The sequence below is a fragment of the Bubalus bubalis genome, chromosome 11 (assembly GCF_019923935.1).
Source record: "Bubalus bubalis isolate 160015118507 breed Murrah chromosome 11, NDDB_SH_1, whole genome shotgun sequence".
Classification (NCBI taxonomy): domain Eukaryota; kingdom Metazoa; phylum Chordata; class Mammalia; order Artiodactyla; family Bovidae; genus Bubalus; species Bubalus bubalis.
In genome coordinates, this window is record NC_059167.1 from 74,999,702 (window position 1) to 75,014,505 (window position 14,804).

Here is a 14,804-nt window from a genome sequence, read left to right on the forward strand (position 1 = left end):
CACAATGAAGAGTAGCCCCACGACTAGAGAAAAAGCCCACACAGCAAGAAGACCCACACAGCCAAAAGTAAGTAAATAAAATTATTTTTTTTAATTCAGCATGTGGACAATTCCATATGACAAATAATCTGCTTTTGTTAACAAATAAATGGCATAAACTAAAACAGGTGAACTCATAAATTAAGAGACTTAAGATGACATACCAAATCAGTCGCAAGGTGCAAAACCTGTTAGAATCCTGACTCAAACCAAATGTCAGGAAACAATCAGAGGGATATGAATATGGATTGGTTATTTTCTTTAGAAAGGGCAAAAATATTCTGGGGAAAAAATTTGGTGGGGGCTGAAAAATTTGCAACCAGAAGCTGGGTGATGGGTTCATGTTGTTTCATCATGCTATTCTACTTAACTCTTCTGTACCTCTGGAAATTCCCATAATAAAAAGAAATGCAATTATTATCCTCTCTCCAACACTTCCAGAAAATTTTAGAGAATGACACAGCTAAAAATTATCGCTTTTGAGTAATTCATTTATTCAATTAATTCAATAAGTAAATACTTACTAAGTTCTTATATGTTGGGCACTACAACAGTAGACAAGGCAGTTAAAGACTATTTTCACTGTGCATATACTAAAGTCACAAAAGACAGAAAATAGCTTTTAAAAAAGTGATAGGTTCAATGAAGAAAATGAAACATGTACTGGGATAGATAATGACAGGATGGGAAGGCAGACAAGTTTTGATAAGATCATTAGAGTGATGATAAAGCAGGTCCTCCGGAATTATATACTAATTTATAGTATTTGCCAAGTATTCACATAGGCTAATTTTAAAATACTAATGTGACTTCACTGAATTTGGTTTCAGGAAGAGAAGATACACTTGGCTTTCATGAGCTGGTATGTGCTAACTGGCTGTAGCATACTCTTGGCACAGGATGGACGGGAAAAACCTGCATTTCAGGTAGAGGGGATAGCAGTTCTAAAAGACCCTTAAGCAAAAATAAATATATAAAAGATCCTAAAGCAGATATAATCTTAATGGACTCATAAACAGAATACATAACATGGCCAAAATAGAGTTAGGATAGAGTGGCTAGAAAGACAGGAAGAAATCAGATCATGTAGTTCTTTGGCAAATGGATAGCTCTTCTAAGTCCACTTATTGAGAAGTCCCCTCCTTTTTGCCACTGACCTATTCTTGATAAAAACAGTACGACGGGGGTTGGGGCTGGGAAAGAGTGATGTGAGAGTGTGTTAACGTTATTTTCTTCATTTGGGGGATGGGAGTAGACAGAGTATTTTTAAGTAAGGGATTGAAATTTACAAGTTAAAATATAAAGATTGACACATTGGATTAAACAACAAAATCCAGGCATATATATCATGTCTCTTGTTTACAAGAGTCATAATAAAGACACACAGAGGATAAAAGTAAAGGAAAGAGATATATCAGGAAAAACCTAACCAAAATAAAGCTGGTACAGTTTTATTGTTAGCAGATACATTTTTCTTTAAGAGAAAAACTTTATTAGAAATGAGAGGGTAACCACACAAGGCCTAATTCACCAAGGAAGTATATAAATTTTAAACATACATCTATTGTTTATAGTTATTTCTTTCTGTGTAACAAATGACTCTCAAATTTAGAGGCTTAAACAACACATACTTACCATCTCAGCTAGTGGGCGCTAGATATATGGACATGGCTTAGCTGGGCACTCTACTCCATGGTCTCCTGTCAGAACCGTGGTCTCATTGGAAGGCCTGGGGAAGATTCTCTTTCAGCCTTACTTACATAGTTGGCAGGATTCAGTTTTGTTTTTCAGGCTGTTGGCCAAGGGGCTTTCTCAACTTCCTTGCCATGCAGGACTTTTCACAGGGCAGCTTACAGCATGGCAACTGGATTCCCTCAAAGCACACCATCAAAGAGCCAGAGATGGGGTGCAAGGCAGATGTCACAGTCGTTTTGTAATCTCATTTTGCAAGTGACATCACTTTTGTTATATTCTAATAATTAGAAGTTTTGGAGTCATAAAGTCCAGCCCTCACTCAAAGGAGAGAGGATTACACAAGCGCATGAATACCAGCAAGAAAGGATCAACAGAGCCGATCTAAAAGGTTACCTAGGGAGTTCCCTAGTGGTCTAGTGGTCAGGATTTGATGCTTTCACTGGTGTGAACTGGGTTCAATCCCTGGTCAGGGAACTGAGATCTTGCAAGCCAAAGTGCAGCTTAAGAAAAAAAAGGCCATATCCACCCAGCCATCCATCCATGCCTCAAAATATTTGAGGCAAAAATGAACAGAACTATATCAAGAAATTAATAAATCTACCATCACACAGGGAGATTTTTAACATACTTTTCCTCAATAATTGTTAAGTGAAGCAGACAGAATAGCAAAGGTAAAGAAATCCAAATAACACAATGAATAACCCTGACCTTAATGGAGACAGAGTTCTGCATGCAAAATAAGAGATTATACATTTTAATCAAACATACATGGAAAATTTATATATGGAAACTTATCATGTACTAGATCTTAAAGATTGTACAAATATCAAACTTATATCAAATATAAGCCATGATCTTGGTATATAACAAGAAGTTAGAATTTAATTATAAACAGACAAATTTAAAAACCATGCAAATTTAAGAATTAAAAACCACACATTTTCCAACAATTCAAGGATCAAAGATTAATCTACTTAAAAACTGAGTAACAACAAAAACACCACCTATTGAAACTTGTTTGATGACGCAAAAGCATAACCTCAAAGTAAAGCTATTGCTTTAAAGTTTTATATAAGGAAAGTAAAAAGAATAAAAATTATATGAGCTAAATACCTATTTTAAGAAGCCAGAAAGGAAAGAGAATAAATCCTAAGACAAGAGAAGGAAAAGATAATGATAACTATACCAGTTGTCTTTTGGTTAAATGTCCTTTTCTGTTTTTCAACTTTTTGTTTTTCCTGGGTTCTTATGCTGTAGGTAGATATCCTGTAAAGAGCATGTACCTGTGTTTTTAAAAATCTGACAATCTGTCTTTTTAATTGTCAAGTTAGGTCCATCAACTTTAGCAACTGATATATTCAGACTGAACTGTACCATCTTTTTATCTCTCTTTTGTTTTCTTTCTCTATGATTCATTCTCATTTTCTCTCTGGATTTTTTTGGTTTACTTTCCCTTATTCCATTTTTTCTCTCTCCTCGCTTGGAGTTTTCACACTCTATTTCTATTCTTTTAGTCAGTTCCAACTCTCACTTCCTGACTTACATATTACTGTCCAACATTTCTAGGAGTTTTTTTTTTTCACTACATAAATAAGACACTAAAATTACTTCATATTGACAACACTGACTTGGGTGAAGGTCTACATTTACCATTTCATTTGTTCAATATTCTTTGTTGCATTTCAGAATACCAGTCTTCGGGGATCATTTTCCTTTTACCTGGGGTATATTCTTTAGAATTCCTTTAGAGAAGGGTTTCTCAAACTCGGCACTGTGAAATTTCAGACAATATAATTATTTGTTGTAGGATATTGTCCAGCACATTTTATGATGTTTAAGAGCATCCTTGGCCTCTAGTCACTAGATGCCAGTGGCATCTCCAATAGTGACAATCAAAAATATCTCCAAACATTTCCAAATATCCTTTGGGGACAGAATTGTCCCTAGCTGAAAACAAATAGTTTAGAGCAAGTTTTGTGGTAAAAAATGTTGTTTTTACTTATCTACAATTATATTTTGCCCTTAACCCCAAGTGTCTTGCTAAGCACAATTCTAGGATAATAAAATTTTTCCAAACACTTAAAGACATCATTTGTTATCTGAGAAGTTTATCATCCTGTTGTTATTCTGATGATCTGTTTCTTCTCTCTGCTGCTTTCAAGATCTTTTCTTAGATGTCCTGCAGCTTTATTAAGATATGTCTACATGTGGTTTTCTTTTTGTTCACAACTACCTTTTGCCTGTTTCTAATCTGTTTAACCCCTTCATTTTTAAAAATATCAACAACTGTTTACCTTCTCTTTAAACAGTTTCATGTTCCTAGCTGCATCCTCTATTAAATAATTTAGACATTTAATAGTGTTATATTCCAGACTCAACACCATTTCATTCCTTTTGAAAGTTACAGCAGGAGGAAAGGAGTCCCGGCCTTAGCATACTACTTCCCTGTTATTCAGTAGCCCTTTAATATTGTTGCTATAAAAATCTGACTTCAGAACTCCCCTGCCCCCACCCTGCTGCTCACTGGTCTAAGCCATCTCCTAACAGTTCTGGCTTCCTGGGCTGCAGCCCTGGCACCTCTGTTTGAGGCCTCTCTGGTTTCAAGTTTCAGGTGCAACTACCCTAACTTTCAGACACTCTGGTTCTCGAAGTTTCTGACTCAACTTCTACTTGCTTACTTAATTTTGTTTTGGGTGGTTGGAGGGAAGAATGTCTCCAGAGACTTTGCCTGCATTTATGAGATCAATGATGCCTTCCAAATTGTCTTACCCAGGGTCTACTTGTGGTGGTGGGAGGGTCCAGTAGAGCTCCTGGTCAATTATGAAATGTCAGGGCTTTCTGGGCAAGGAGCAAAGCTCTCATCAGAAGTGGTTAACTGAAAGGCGTGGTTCAACCAGGTATGAAATCAAAAGTGGTTATACTGAAGGGCGTGGATCAATTCTTGGTCTGAATATCTTGGAAATCACGCTGCTTTCTGATGTACAAACTTCAGAAATCTGGGTCACTACTATGACTCCAGGAAATCCCAAGTGGAATGGAAATTCTAGTTTCTGAATAGCAAATAACCTTTATTCTGCAAGAACTAAAAAAACAAACTCATATCCATCCTAGGACTTCTTTAGAATTATGCAGAATCCTAAGATGCCTTTGGAGGATACCTAGTGAGACTGGCCTCAGTAATGCTTTGAAGTAGACAGCCCATTAGATCACTATTATGTTTCTTTATTCTCATTTTACCAACTATATAATGCTGATATTACTGAAAAACTTACTGGTGTTTCATTGAACATTCAAATGAAAACTGATAGGAGTGCCACTGGCTCTACTGAAAATACCAGATTTCCATTTGTTATGGCATACTTTTTTGTAGGCAGAAAGAGTATGCCAAATTCTTGCTCTTTATAAGCATTTTATTGTTGTGGTGCTATTATTTCTATAATATTGCTATTTTTTGTTCAATTACCACTTACACTTCAACTTAGATGTAAGATAAACCTCAGATTTCTCCCTTAGACTCCTGAGCTTGTCTAATGGCCTTTGTTGGTCTGAGCAAAGCAGAACAAGAGCAGTAAGTATACTTAATATCCCTTGGCACAGTTTTGGGTCTGAACTATGTGACCAAGTGAACACAAAAGGTTGTCTCAAATGTTATGTTTTTGATTTTTAGTTTGATGTATGTGTGTCCGCTCATTTGTGTACAACTCTTTGTGACTCCATGGACTGTACCCCACCAGGCTCCTCTGCCCATGGAATTTTCCAGACACGAATACTGGAGTGGGTGGCCTTTTCCTACTCCAAGAAGAAAGTCTGAATCAACAGTCAAATAAGAGGCACATGTTATGACTGGTTGCTTATCTCTTAAGTCTACTGGCTTTCTCTCTTTTCCTTTGCAGTTCACTTATTGAAGAACCTATGTCATGTGTTCAGTAAAGTTTCTGATGATCTGGATTTTGATAAGCATCCATGTGATGTTTAACATGTTGCTCTGTTTTCTTCTATTTCCTATATATTGATAATTGGGTCTAAAGGCTTAACCACATTCAGTATTTTTATGGGGGAGGGAGGAAAATACTCTCATAGGGATATTTTGATCATCCATCTGGAGGTATGGGTCATCTATAGTTGCTTTCTTTTTCAGATAATAGCAAATGTTGATGACCAATGCCTAGATTCATTAATTCATGAGATGCTACAAAAATGGTGATATTCTGTTATTTTTCCTTAATTTATTAGCTGAAATATTTTTATAAACAGACATTCCCTGTAATTTACTATTTGGCTACCCATTGGTATAGTTAAAAGCAAGATAAATACTTTACTTTTTTCTTTTAGACCAATTCTCAGAATAATGAATTGTTTCACTAGACTACTCCAGTGGTGACCAGTTTTTTATGAGCTCATGAATTTAAATACTGAGTATGTTTCCAATAAAATCTTTTTCCTGCAATCTATTAAGATGATGTTATGTTCTTCCTTCAATATGTTTAATATATTAAATTATATAAATTGATTTTTAATGATAAACCAACCATGTATCTTTACCAGAAAGTACTTTTTTGTAATTTTTTTTTTTTTTAGTGATTTTAAAAAATACAGGTAAAAAAATAAAAAATACAGGTGACCCCTGAATAATGCTGGGGGTTACTCCAAGTATAACTATAGTTGACTCTTCGTACCTGAGGTTCCTCCTCCACATTTGCAGATTCAACCAGCCACAACCTATGCAGTGCTGTAGTATTTACTATTGAAAAATATCCAAGTTTAAGAGGACCAGTGCAGTTCAAACCCAAATTGTAAGTGTCAAGTGTATACTGCCTGATTCAGACTGCTAATATTTCATTTAGGATATTTGTTTCTGTGTTCATAAGTAAAATTGGTCTATACTGTTCTCACATTGTCATTGTTAAGTTTTGGTATCAAGGTTATGCTAGTCTCAAACTGGGCAGGGAAGTGTCTACTTGCTTTTCTGTTCCTTGAGAGAAAGTGTAGAAGAGAAATTATTTTGCCTTGAATGTTGGATAAAAACTGTAAATACGCCAGGGCCCACTGTTCATTTGCTTGCTTGCTTTCTAAAATGTTTTAAATGGAAAATGACGCACACATAAAAATTCATGAATTTTAAGCACACAGCTTAATTCTTTATCACAACTGCAGTTTCACCCTTCTGTACATCTCCTCAGCCTGACCCTGTGTTTTGCAAGAGATCTGATGAGTCAGTGGAAACAGTAGATACATTAAAATAACTTTACCCTGTTGAAAGGAAAGCATTTAGAAGATTTGAAAGATCCTATTATAAACTCCATTCAGCAGGCAAGGCAACTGAAGCAGTTTTTCACCTACTGGGCCAAATTATCCTAAGTGAGATTTTTTATAGAATCTGGCAAGATTTTAATTCAAGCTACCAATGCCTTTTCTGAGGAATCATAAGATGATTAGAAGATATAACAATAAATTGTCTTTCACTCTTTTGCAACTCCAAAACTAAAAAAAATAAACCAGTAAGGGGAATACCCTGAAGGTCCAGTGGTTAGAACTCTGCTTTTTCACTGCTGAAGTTGCGGGTTCAACTCCTCGGGATTTCACAAGCCGCCGGCACGGCCAATAAATAAATAAAAATAAACCAATGCAGATTTTGAGGTTGTAGCTAAACATACTTAGAACAGGAGACAGAGGATGACTGTTATCAATAGCATGAGAAAAAAGGAGAATATAATCTAACCTAGTGAACCTAGGAGAGAGAACCCAGGGTAGAAGGATGAACTTAACCTAAACTGGATAAATTCCCAGGTTTATTTAAAAGTGAATGCAACTGTAGGTTGCCAAATGAGATTAATGTCTGCAGCAGCCTCTTTACAAATCCTAGGAGTTTTAGATAATACTGAGGGAACTCTTTATGATTTCTATTTCTTTTCACCTATAATTAATTTATCTACTTTCTTTTACTACAAAGTGCTTACTTGGAAACAAAACCCAGCTCAGTAGCACTGGAATGGCACCAACTCCCCTGATTGTTCATTGCATTAGCCAAGCCCTCCTCTACCTCCATTATACACATGTGTTCCTGCTCAGATGATGAACCACTCTTCAAATGTCTCTACCTGTCAGGCAGGTATCAGAGACAGAGCAATTTAACAGTTTAGGGGGAACTGTACTCTTTATGATCTACCAAAATCTTCTATGAAATCTTAATCATTCCTGGTTCAAATGTGAAATTTCTATACTAAGAAGACTAATTTTGAACAGTTTAATAAAAGTATAAAAAAGAGAATAGTGACAGCCCTAATACCACAAGGCTACATATTTAAAAGTACTTTTTATACTTTATTTATTTAAAGTATACATTTAAAAGTACTTAATTCACTCATAATTAAAGAGGTACAAATAAAAACTAGAGGTGCCATTTCACCTACTAAAGAAAAAATGTTAATATTGATAACACCTACATTTGATGATAGGGAGCTTAGTATGTGTCCATACTCTTTATTGATGGGTTTAAGTTGATGTATCTTCTTGAAAATATATATACCTTTTGACCCACTGTTATCCCACCAGGGATCAAACCCATGCACCCCGCATTAGAAGCAGAGAGTCCTAACCATTGGACTGCCAGGGAAGTATCAATTACACATTTTTATATTAAATAGTATGACTATCTTTTTTCCTTTTTCTATCATGGAGTTACACTGTACGGACCGTTCTGTGATTTCCTGTTTTTCACTTAATATTTTATCTTGGATAGCTTAGTACATAAAGATCTGCCTCTTCTCTCTGTTTGTAGTAGAAAAGTATTTTATGTGTATACTATAATTTTATTTATGAGTATTTATTTCCAGGTGTTTACTGCTGTGTTGCAACGAACATCTTGTACATATATACTTGTACTCTCACTGCCAGTATATTTAAGTATACAAAGAGATGAGTATACATCTGTATAGATACATCTACACAGATCTATATAGTATATCTGTACAATGTAACTCCACTGAAAGAAAAAGGAAAAGATACAGTCATAGGAAAAGAAGGGGACAACAGAGGACAAGATGGTTGGATGGCATCACGGACTCCATGGACATGAGTTTGAGCAGGTTCTGGGAGATGGCGAAGGATAGGGAAGCCTGGCATGCTACAGTCCCTGGGGTCGCCAAGAGTCAGACACAACTGAACAACAACAAAAGTATTTAATATATCGTTTAACTGAGACTTCCCTGGCAGTCCAGAGGTTAGGACTCCCTGCTTCTAATGCAGGGGGCCCAGGTTTGATCCCTGGTCAGGGAACTAAGACTCCGTACACCATGAGGCCAAAATAAATAAGTGATAAATTAAAAAGCAAAAGAAAATATGTAATTAAAAACTTCTGTAAGAATTCACAATAAAGTATCTATAGCAAGTTTACCTTGTGGGAGCAGAGGTGAGGTAGGATACTTTACAGGCCCTCTGTATTTTATATATATATATATATATATATATATATATATATATATATTTACTTTTGATATTATTTGAATTCCTTTCATTCCAGAGTATGTTTTTATATTTGAAAAATTCATCAGTTTTGAGATGTAATTTCTTATCAAATTACAAGTTTACTGCAATTTAAGTAAGTGATACCTAAAAGAAATCAATTCATCTCCATAACTTATTTCACAGACAAGGAATTTGAACATCAATTTCTTTGGCTTGCTGAATGAAGGCTGTACTGTTCATGAAGTACTTTTGAGAATTAAAATGAAGGTGATCACAAGACATTACAGAATATTGTATTTTCTTTTCAAAATTATCTTGGAAAAAAGAAGCTCTAACTCTTATAGACCTTTTTTAAAACCACAGACCATGTAAAATTACTTTTTAATGGAACTAAATTGAGTCTTAACAATCAACTACAGAATAGATTGCTAAAACTTACCAAGTTGGGAATAGAACAGCAGGAAAAGAAGCTGAGGAGTGAAAAGTGGAAAAGGGGTACAGAAAATAGAATTAGAGAAGGGAATAATCTCTCTTAGTATAAGCAGGAAAAGGATGACTTTAGAGAGAATGAGTCCCCACAGAAATACTGTACCTAACAGCTGGCTGTGTTCCCCTGTGATGGAGTTCTGACTCGGGTCTGAAAAACAAACAATTGAAAAGAAAAGAAAAATGAATGAACAAAACAAATAATTTCTTAAAAATCAGCAACAAAAGTCAACCAAGGAAATAAGCAAAAAAAAAAAAAATGCTCAAGAAACATTAATGAAAGGATAATAAAAATGACTATTATAAAAAATAATCCCACAGCTTCCTCAAAAAGTTAAACAGATATGCCATGTGACTCATGGTACATACACAAACAAACTGCAAACAGGGACTCAGATACTTGTAGAACAATGTTTACAGCAGCGTTATCCACAACAGCCAAGGGTAGAAATAATGCAAGTTACCTCCAAACATGAATGGGTAAACAAAATGTGGTGCAGATGGTCCTTGACTTATAATGGCTTGACTTAAAGATTTTTTTATTTTATGATGGTGCAAAAAGCAATATGCATTCAGTAGAAACCATATTTCAAATTTTGATCTTTTCCAGGCTAGTGATATGCAGTACAATATTCTCTTGTGATGCTGGGCAGGGGAGCATGCAGCAACTCCCAGTTAGACATATAATCAACAGGATAAACAACCATAACAATAATTCTGTACCCAGACAATCTGTTCTCTACTTTTAGTATTCAGTAAATTACATGAGATATTCAACACACTGTTATAAAATAGGCTTTGTGTTAGATGATTTTGCCCAATAGAAGTGTTCTGAACTTAAGACAGGCTAGGCTAAATTATAATGTTTGGTAGGTAGGTATAGCAAATGCACTCTGAGTTACAATATTTTTAATTTAGGAAGGGTTTATTGGGATGTAACCCTACTGTATGTCAAATAAGATACACACACACACACACACACACACACACACTGGGATATTATTCAGCCATGAAAAGGAATCAAGTTCTGATACACGTGCATATACCCTGAAAACATTACACTAAGGGGGAAAAGCCAGAAGCAGAAGAACAAATATTGCATGATTCCATTTATATGAAATATCTAGAAAGGGCAAATTGGCAAATTTACAAAGATAGAAAATAGGTTAGAGGTTAGCAGGGGCTGGGGACTGGAGGTGGAGTTGGGAGTAGGATGTTATTATTTAATAAGTCATTAAAGAATTTCAATCTAAAATAGAACTGGAGCATATAAAATGGCAAGACTCATCCATGTGCCCTCAGGAAGACAAAACTTAAAGACTAAGAGGCTGATTTCCCCAAAATGCCTGACTTACAGAAACAAAATTTTCTCAGATGAGATGATGGGGGGTTGATCAGAGGCCTCATTTCAACCCTGGTAGTTTTGCCAGAGGCATGAACAAGAGATGACCCAAACTGGGTTACTCTCACAAAGTGGGCTGAACAGAGCGTTGTTTGTGTGACTAGACTAATTCTGTCTGCTCAGGAAGTTTTCAAGGCTGGTCTCTGTGTGTTTTTGATTTTAACTGACTCAAACTGAACTCTCCCCTCTTTACATTCCCTGCCCATAAATATAACCTTTCCTAAACTTTGACCAGATTCATCTATAGCTTACTACAGTTTGCTTGTCCCAAATTGGAACTCCTCTGCTGTTACTGAATAAACTCATCTTTTCTAGCTTGCCTCAGTTTACCTCTTCATTAGGTCAGAGTACAGTTTCTTTTCTTTTTGACAACACAGCACAGCATGTGGAACTTCCTTGACTGGGCGACCAGGGATCAAACCTGTGTCCCCTGCAGTGGAAGCGTGGAGTCTTAACCACTGGACCACCAGGGAAGTCCCAGAGTTTCTTTTTAAAACAAATTTTTTGGCCATGCAGTGCAGCTTGTGGGATCTTATTAGTTCCCCGACCAGGGATCAAACCCAGGTCCACCCACAGCAGTTGAAAGCATGGAGTTCTAAACACTGGACCGTCAGAGAATTCCGAGAAGACACAGTTTCTGTTTGGGGTGGTGAGAAATTTTGGAAACACTGGTAATGGTTGCACAACACTGTGAATGTATTTAATGTCACTGCACTAAAAAATGGTTAAAATGGTACCGTGGCAAATTTTGTGTTGTATATATTTTTCTATAATAAAAAGTAAATTAAAAAATAATCACACAAATTTAGCCAATCAATATTAGTTCCATAAAGTAGAAGAATGATTCAGGACCTATGACATGAATTACACTGTCTCTTTAATGATCAAAGAATATGTAGCCATAGCAGCTGCAAGTCAAGACATAAGTAAAGCATTCATTACTACCAGCAGATATGTTCTGATCTGACTTTAAGATAAAATGACTAAACTGGCTTTTATAAATATCTCTTTCTTCAGTATTTTGTGATATAATTAGTGACAATAAACCAAGTTCTTAGTCCAAGAGATACTGACAATGCCAATTAACAACTTGTTTATTTAAAGGCTTGTAAAGCGTTAAAAGCTCAATAAGGAAAAGACTCTGAACTCCACTTTCCTCAAAGAGTAAATCTCTTAAGATATAGAGAATTACATCTGGATTTCTTGAATGTGTTTGGGAAATGTATAATTATGGCTGATTTGTGTTTTTGTATGGCAGAAACCAACATACATTGTAAAAATTAAAAAACAAAAAATAATATTAAAAAAATAATTTTAGACCAGGGTCTATGAACAATGAGGAAAAAATTACATCTTCATTTTCACTAACCTCTAATTGAAGTCAAGTATTTTTCCCAAATATGATGTAGGCAACAAACTACATTAAAAAAAAATTACCTGTGATTTTTGTCAACAATAACTGATATTTTCATATCACATTACAGTTGTATATACCTCATATCTTTTAGGTTCTACACTACTTTGAAATTATGGTAGTTATTAGAGTGCCTGCTAGGTTTAAACAGGTTTAAGACTGCCAAAGAGGTCCAAGATACAAAAAATACTAAGATTTACTATTTCAAACAAAATTCAAATAACATTTTCCATGGTGTTTCTAAATATCAATGTATACATAATTAAATCTAACACTAAGCAGCCCGGACAGACAGAACCAATCAGAAACTATACAAATTCTGATTTCTGATGTATACAGTATATATTAGAGTATATTCTACATAATATAATCAACAAAGACATAAGATAGAAATCTGATTCCTAGAACTAAAGTTTTAAATGCTATGTGAGCATTTACTGATATATTTTGAGAAGACTTTCTTCCACAATTTTGTTTTAAGAGAAATTTCAAATTTTTAAAAGATATTTTCCCCAACATGCCAGAAAAGGATTTCTCAGTTTTTAATTTATTTGTTTTTAATTTAAACCAGTTTTATTTCCTATGTAAATAAAGAATATGGGTTGTTTCTGTACATAAGACAAAAGTAGGACTAACAGTTCTGTAGCATATTAACATATCATACAAGCTCTCTCTCTCACACACACACAGGATGAGAGGGTAACAGGTAGGCAGGCCAGAGGTGTGTACACACACACACACACACACACACACAGGATGAGAGGGTAACAGGTAGGCAGGCCAGAGGTCCCCAGGTGGCAGGAGGAAATAAACTGCAAGTGGCGGACTTATTTTTTTCTTCTCTACACAAATTTAAAAGAAGTTTCTTTTAATTCTGTGCTGTAGACACCTGGTTCTGCATGAACTTTTCTCAAACCTTGAGCTAACCAATGCATTTTTCTTATGGAAATGTTTTTCTTAAGCTATGTTAATGAAACTATGTATTTGCTTTGGGATCTGCCTTTCTTCAAAATGGTTCTGCCTCAGTTCAGTTCAGTTGCTCAGTTGTGTCCGACTCTTTGCAACCCCCTGGACAGCATGCCAGGCCTCCCTGTCCATCACCAACTCCCAGAGCTTGCTCAAACCCATGTCCATTGAGTTGGTGATGCCATCCAACTATCTCATCCTCTGTTGTCCCTTTCTCCTCCTGCCTTCAATCTTTCCCAGCATCAGGGTCTTTTCCAATGAGTCAGCTCTTCACATCAGGTGACTCAAGTACTGGGAGTTTCAGCTTCAACATCAGTCCTTCCAATGAACACCCAGGACTGGTTTGATCTCCCTGCAGTCCAACAGACTCTCACGAGTCTTCTCCAATACCACAGTTCAATAGCATCAATTCTTCGGTGCTCAGCTTCCTTTATAGTCCAACTCTCACATCCATACATGACTACTGGAAAAACTATAGCTTTGACTAGATGGACCTTTGCTGGCAAAGTTATATCTTTGCTTTTTAATATGCTGTCTCTAGGTTGATCATAACTTTTCTTCCAAGGAGCAAGCGTCTTTTAATTTCATGGCTGCAGTCACCATCTACAGTGATTTTGGAGCTCCCCAAAATAAAGTCTCTCATTGTTTCCACTGTTTTCCCATCTATTTGCCATGAAGGGATGGGACCGGATACCATGATCTTAGTTTTCTGAATGTTCGCCTAAGACTAACTTTTTTCTTTTCTCTGACCTTGGGCTGATAACAGCTCAACAAACAAGTATTCATGCCAATTGTTTTATGGCTGGGAATGACACACCTTGTGCCGTTCTATCTCAAAAATGCACGCTGTTGGTGAGAAAGTAAAAGTTAGTCGCACAGTCGTGTCCAACCCTTTGCGACCCCATGGACTGTGGCCCACCAGGCTCCTCTGTCCAAGGAATTCTCCAGGCAAGAACACTGGAGTGGGTTGCCATTTCCTTCTCCAGGGGATTTTCCCAACCCAGGAATCAAACCCGGGTCTCCTGCATTGCAGGCAGATTCTTTACCAACTGAGCCACTAGGGAAGCCCATTGTGGGAGAGGGGCCTGGTGAAACTCCCTTAGCCATGAGGTGTCTCTCTCATCTGATTAGCAGCTTTCTAACAGAAATAAAACGCCTTGCTAAAAATTAGCAAGGGGCATTCTTCTTGCCTTCTTCTGGGGTCTATGTCAGAAGCTTTCCCTATGTCTTTTATACTTGAATAAAATTCTGTTACACAAAAAGCTCCAAGTGGTCAAGCCTGGTCTCTGGCTCCAGATCGAAAGCCTCTCCTCTGGAGGTCACAAATCCCATTGTAGT

The 14,804-nt window shown here is 36.3% G+C and overlaps 1 protein-coding gene across 4 annotated transcripts in view; it reads right to left on the bottom strand.

Moving 5' to 3' along the window:
• The window catches only part of SLC12A6 (solute carrier family 12 member 6), an 87,990-nt gene that overhangs the window by 27,408 nt on the left and 45,778 nt on the right, over window positions 1-14,804 (bottom strand). For 3 of the 4 annotated variants that reach the window (XM_006056014.4, XM_006056016.4, XM_044925250.2), the window contains one exon: window positions 9,791-9,835. The exons of the other annotated variant lie outside the window; for it this stretch is intronic. In XM_006056014.4, coding sequence (XP_006056076.1) covers window positions 9,791-9,835 — 45 coding nt within the window. The remainder of the gene's footprint in view (window positions 1-9,790; window positions 9,836-14,804) is intronic. 4 annotated transcript variants of the gene reach the window in all.